Genomic DNA, 6,655 nt, shown 5'->3' on the forward strand with positions numbered 1-6,655 from the left:
ATATATATATATATATATATATATATATATCTCGCCATGGAATACTATTCAACAATTCAGCCATAAAGAGGAATGAAATAATGGCATTCACTGCAAGCTGGATGGAATTGGAAATCATTACTGTAAATGAAGTTACTCAGGAATGGAAAAACAAACATCATATGTTTTCGCTTATAAGTGATAGCTGAGCTATGAGGATGCAAAGGAATAAAAATTATACATTAGACTTTGGGGACTCTGGAGAAAGGGTGGGAGGGAGGTGAGGGATAAAAGACTACACACTGGGTACAATGTACACTGCTCAGGCGATGGAGACACCAAAATCTCAGAACTCACTGCTAAAGAACTTATTCGTGTAACCAAATACCACCTGTTCCCCAAAAACCTATTGAAATTTTAAAAACGAAGACTTTTTTTAATTAAAAATTTTAAATATAAAATATATACATGTAGAACATAAAGACATATCAGTTAACAATGGACTGCACATATAATAGTGGTCCGATAAAATTATAATACTGTATTTTTGCTGTACCTTTTCTATGTTTAGATATGATTAAATACACAAATACCATTGTGTTATAGTTGCCTGTAGTATTCAGTATAGTAACATACTGTACAGGTCTGTGGTCTAGGAGCAGTATGCTCTACTGTATAATGTAGGTGTGCAGTAGGCTATACCATAGAGATTTGTGTATGCACACTCTGCATTGCTTGCACAATAACAAGATCACTCAGCCACACATTGCTGTGAACATATCCCCACCATTAAGTAACAGATGACTGTAATCACACTGGTTTATTCTAGCCTCGTTTTCCCTTTGTGTATACACCAGGACAGCTAAGAAGAGAGAGGTTTCTTTCAGAAAGCTCTCTGGGAGAATTGACAACAGATTCTGAGTGTGGTTTTATTTATCACACACATCCTTTATGTGGCCTGATGGCTTCCTAGGCTGAGGGAGTGCAATGCGTACTCAACTTCTCAAATACACAAACCAAGCACAATTGGTTTGGGTGCTGCAAAGAGGAAATCACTAACCAGGAAACACCTAAAGGAGGTGTTAGAGGGAGTGGTTCAGGCAGTGACTCATTAACAGATGCTTTGAGTCATTTCTGAATGTGCGAATATGAAGCCTCAATGCTTTTCTCAAGCGAGACTAGGTAACCGCATACTGACTACTTTAGCAGTTGTTTTTTTGGAGCGGTAATTCTTACAAATCCTGTAGGCATATCATGCACTGAATATCCTCATCCATAGAATTCATCAGACTCTGACCTGTAGAAACCTTACAGCTAAATTAGAACCACCTCTTCGTTTTAAGGCGAGATAACTAAGGTCAAGATGAGCAAAATGACTTGCCTAAGATCATAGTCCTCAAAATGGTATCGTAAACCGGAAAGAGTATCAGCACATCACGGCAGAGGTGGGGGTAACTGAAGGATAGTAGTGAGTGGCAGGTGAAGAAAGTGGGGGGTGTTGGGGCTAAAATAAATTAATAGACTAGCATTTACCTGGGTGTGAATATCTAAAAACGTGGCCTAGTGCTAGGTCCTTTAAATGATTTTCTCATTTGATCTTACCAAATGATCCCAGGATGTGTATATTATTTCTACAAACCAGAAAATGAGGCTATGAAAAGAAGCAAGTTGCCTAGGGTCAAGAAATTAGTGTATAATAAAACAGAAGGTGAAATTTAAGTTTGTCTGATTCCCAAAACAATTTGGGTGTTATGTTTGTCTGGGAAAATATGGTCTGTGAATATCTTATTTTATATGGGCAAATAGGGCCTTGTTATCTCTTTGCACAGGGGAGAAGATTTATAAAATAGATTGGTCCTTCTCACTTTTTTGAAGTCACAGTCTCTCTTAGAGAATCTGATGACCATATCCAAGGAAATGGAATCTGTCTGAACACACATGTTCAATTTTAAGAACCTCCCAAAGCTCATCCAGGAACTCGCTAGAGTTCTACAGACACAAGTTTAAAATTCATAATGATTTTATTGAGAATGTAAATAAAGTAAATCTGAAGCTAAAAAATTCTCTCCAAATTTTCTAACACTCTGCAGTCTTCTAGTCTTTCTTATTGTAATTGAAATAGTAGCAATTTGCAAAGTGTTCGTGATCTGGACAATTGTTCATTTTAACTACTTTCTCAGCTACTCAATTACTTCCTCTTTAAAGAAAAAATGAAATGTGTTTGTTTCTTAAAGCTGTAAGAAATATACAATATTAATAATAGTGGCCATATCAATTTTTACAGGAGTGATTTAAGCTGAATTACTGATTTACAGTATCTTTGGGAGGTATGAAATGGAAATTTTATTCATGTATAAATACTATGCATATTGCTATAGTCTAAATGTTTATGTCTCCCAAAATTCAGCGTTGAAACTCTGGCCCCCAAGGTAATGGTATTAGGAGGTGAGACCTTTTGGGACATGATTAGGTCATGAGGATGAAGCCCTCATGAATGAGATTAATGCCTTTATAAAATAGGCCCAAGGAACCTTGTTCACTTTCTCCACAAAGTGAGAACACAGCAAGAAGGCACATTCTATGAACCAGAAAGCCCTCTCCAAACACCAAATCTGCCAGAACCTTGATCTTGGATTTCCAAGTCTCCAGAACTATGAGAGATAAATATCTGCTGCTTAAAAGCTATCCACTTTACGATGTTTTGTTATAAGAGCCTGAATGAACTAAGACATGTACTAACTGTAGAAACACACAAAGAAGCAGGCATACTCAAGCACTTTTCACATTGCATTTACTTACTCCTTTTCCATTATGTTATGCTTGTGCTTTATATTCTCTGAATCATTGGGAAGGGTACTATTTATATATTTCTTGGAGATATCACATATTGAGGATGTGGTCATCTCTTCTCTTTGGCTTCCTGAGGTCTCTTGAATTTCTCTCTCTGCTGTCTGGATTATGCCATGAATCTCTTCCCTGTTGCCATTTATGTTCTCAACAGTTATGTGTTCTATTTGTTTTTCATCTTCATTTTCTGCATTATCTGGGAGCGTTTTGTTCCGTGACTCTTCTTGCCCCATTACACGTCCGTTGAATGACGTATTGTTTTCTTTTTCCCCTAATGCTGAACTCATGTGTGTTTTATTTTCTTTTAACTGGACCTGGTTTGTGTAATGACTTTCCTCTCCATTTGTGGGAGAAACAGTAGCTGTTTCTATGGCATTTAGTTTCCCTCTTGCAGCAATGTAGGCTGCTTTCGTATCTTGAATGGAGGACATTGTCTGCTGTGGAGTACATTCATCATGCATGCCGCATAAATTACACATCTCCTTTTCTTCTTTCTTTAGAAGTGCAGCAGTGCTCCCCAAATGTTCAGTTATTTTTATGAGGCAGTCTATGAAAGTAATGATTTCTGCACACACATACATAGACACACAAAGAATAAATACAAAACTAAACCAAATTATGTTTCTGCACTGCCATCTAATGAGACATAGCAAGATAATTTTAGAAACCAACAAAGACCTTTACTAGGCATTTAAGCCAACCTCCTGAAGGAGAAGTAATTGTACAACTGTCACTCTTTTAACATTGTTGGGTTGACAACAAAACACTTTGAACATGGTAGCAAAGAGTAAATCTAATCCCTCTTATGAAGATACTTTGAATATTTAAAGACAGATGTCATAACCTCTCACACCCCCAGTAAGAACTGAAGTGAACATCTCCCTCAATTGTTTTTCATTTGGTATGATTTTGAGAACTGTTCTTTTGCCACTGGATGTACAACAATTTATCAATGATCCATTTAAAATGCTGGGCCAAAAATTAGGAGAACACTCCAGATGAGGCTTGGGTAGCAGAAACACCATACCTCTGTTATTTCGGCCAATGTAGATGCTATGTTTTGGAGCCTAGTTTACTGCTATGAGAATTGGATTATGTTTATACTATTCCTCCTGATTAATTTGTGATCATGGTAATTTTCAAATTTGTTCTTCAAAGAATAGTTCTGACCATACCAATTCTCTGATTGGAACTTACAGTGGGCACTCAAAGCCTACTAAATCAAGTCAACCTGTGGAGTAAACTCTCAGCAGAGTCTAATCTGATAAAATCTCTTACTCCATCATCATTCTTCTCACCCTCCTATGTGTTCATCCTGCCTCTCCTCACTACTGAGGTCACCTGGTGACTTCTTGAAGGCTTGGTACCTCTCTAGTCTTTAGAATTTAGTTCTGAACAAAAGAATATGTAATTTAAGGCCCCATAGCTTAGTGTTTTTAAAACAAATCATCCCTTCACTAGTCTGGGCTTTTCTTTGGGATCCAGTTCTGACAACTTGTTTTTTGTTTTGTTTTGTTTTGTTTTGTTTTTTGTCTTATACCTGAGAACTTGTCTTTATTTTTAACTCCTGTTCTGGTAGTCAAGTCCTTGTTTTTCCTGAATATATCTTTGTCCTGTTATGTTGCCAAGGACCATGTTCCGCTCGCTCCAGAGACTAGAGATCTGATTATGGACTCCCGCTGATGGCTTCTCAGTCATGCTGCCTTTGGACAGATTTCCCTGATGTCCACTATTTGCCCTTTAGGACTGAATTTCTTAATATCATCTACCATGGGATTTCCTTATAGATGATTTCCTTATAGATGGAACCTGCCCACTTATCTTGATATGGTATTATTTAGAGTTGGATTTCATGATGCCACCTATATGCTTATATGAAGTAGTGGTTGTTATCTAGGATTATATTCATCAGATTCCTCATTCTTCCTTCCTTACTGTACTTTTCTGCATCCATAACTGGACCTATTCCCAAGAATCCCTCTCCAGCCCCAGTGTGTGGGGATCCAATTCCCTGTCCCAGCCCCCTCCAATCTTCCAAGTAATTTCACAATTAATAAGTCAAAGCTGAAATGACCCTAGAGATAGAATATTATATTCTGATATACACATACACACACAAAAAACTACTAGCTCTGCCTCAAACTAGGCCTGTATTTTCCTGTCTCTTGATCTTGGGTCCTACTAAAAATATCTAGGCTCCCTATTTCCTGCTGCACAAATCCAATTCATTCTTTAAGCTTCAGCTTAAATGCCACGTTTGGTCTAGCAAACTTCTCAATTCCCCACCCTACAGATGGGATTTGGACGGCTTCTGAAGTCCCAAAGCACTTCATTCATGCGTTTCTAATCGGACTGGCCCCAATGTCCCTGGCATTATTGTGCATTTGTCTCGACTTATTTCCCCTATGACATTGTTAGTCTTTTGTGGACAGAAACTCTATCAGAGCCTGTTGGTATGCTCATAACCCCTCTCAGGTCTTGCCCTAATCAATATTTCTTAAAGAAAGAATAAACAAACAAACAAACAAAATACTTGCCTTGTCTCCAGACAGATTGATTCTCCTTGTCAAGCAGCACACACAGCTGCTGGCAGGTGGAATGCAGGGTGCCTGCCGTGTGCTCCAGCAGCTGGCGGAGGGCCCCGCTGAGCTCCTGACCCAGAAAGACCACAGTGGCCATCCATGTGGACCCACCAGGCCCCTCACAAAGGTCATCACCCAGGAGTGCTTGCTTTAGCATCTGGTTTTGTCTCCAAATCTGCTTCAATATTTGGCCCAGTTTACCTGAGCCCATGTATTCCGTATCCATTTTATGATACAAAAGTGTTATGTTCTCTCCTGCCATCAAAGCCTAAAGGTTTTGCAAATTCAAACTTGGCGATGGTTATTTCTCCTAAACTCTAGGAGATGATCCAAGTCAGCTAGCCAAGTACTTTCTCACAACATAATAGTTTATTCAGTTTAGTGTTGACTAGTGAAAAGTTACTAGGTGACCAAGGAAGGGCGTTCCTGTACCATGGATGCTATTGTGTACAGAATAGATTAATCACTGGGGTAGAGCTAACTCACACAATCCAATTCTCCATGTAAGTTTTACAAATTCAATATACTGTGTAAGTCCCAAACACTTTTCAAGTTTTGAGGCAACAAAATATGGATTCCAGGTAGGATAAGAAGTTTATTAATCAAAGGTAAACTGTTTGAAAAATATTCCTCCTAGGAGTCCTGAATACTTCAAAATATTTATGGATGAAATAATGTGATGTCTGATTTGCTTCTAAATAATCTGGGAGCATAGGTTTGGGGTAGAGGTATAAAATTTGCTGTAAGAATTAATAAATGTTGAAGCTGGATATGGTTACATATGACGTCCTGAGAATTCACTTTAATTAATATGTATATGTAGAATAGTTTTATGACCAAGAGTTTAAAAAGACTCCTCTACTGGAGCAGAGTCTATTGCCATTAGGTAAGTATAATTAGCATCTTCTTATATGGAAAATCTGCAGAGACTGAGATAGGAACTTGGCCTGTGATAATTTCCCTCTAATTGGATAAAATGCCCTTCACTGAAAGAAAGCCAGCCTGAGGAGTAGCTTTCTCTAAACTAGCAATGAGTCTTTACCGTGTGTAATTAAAATTCAGATACAACAAGCTCTCCCCACTGCTGCCCATCTGCCAGCCAGCACATTGTATACGGGCTATGCAATACAGCACTTGGGGGTATTTGGAGGAAACCAGAACAGTCTGCTTCCCTCCAATCCCACCAGTCAAGGAAGGGAGAACACACACCCACACCAAAGGGGAGAGGACAGTGAGGACATTCCAGA

The 6,655-nt window shown here is 38.5% G+C and overlaps 1 protein-coding gene across 2 annotated transcripts in view; it reads right to left on the minus strand.

The window, feature by feature from the left end:
- The window catches only part of DTHD1 (death domain containing 1), a 64,169-nt gene extending 58,410 nt beyond the window's left edge, over positions 1-5,759 (minus strand). Inside the window, exons 1-2 of one of the 2 annotated variants that reach the window (XM_017527311.2) lie at positions 5,364-5,759; positions 2,779-3,391 (exon numbers count right to left, since the gene is read on the minus strand). In XM_017527311.2, the coding sequence (XP_017382800.2) occupies positions 2,779-3,391; positions 5,364-5,670 (920 nt within the window). In that variant the 5' untranslated portion in view covers positions 5,671-5,759. Of the gene's footprint in view, positions 1-2,778; positions 3,392-5,363 lie in introns of those variants that run through there. The other variant, XM_037738019.1, reaches the window with a different exon arrangement.
- Positions 5,760-6,655: the final 896 nt, after the last annotated feature.

This window comes from Cebus imitator, unplaced genomic scaffold, assembly GCF_001604975.1.
Source record: "Cebus imitator isolate Cc_AM_T3 unplaced genomic scaffold, Cebus_imitator-1.0 Scaffold47, whole genome shotgun sequence".
NCBI lineage: Eukaryota > Metazoa > Chordata > Mammalia > Primates > Cebidae > Cebus > Cebus imitator.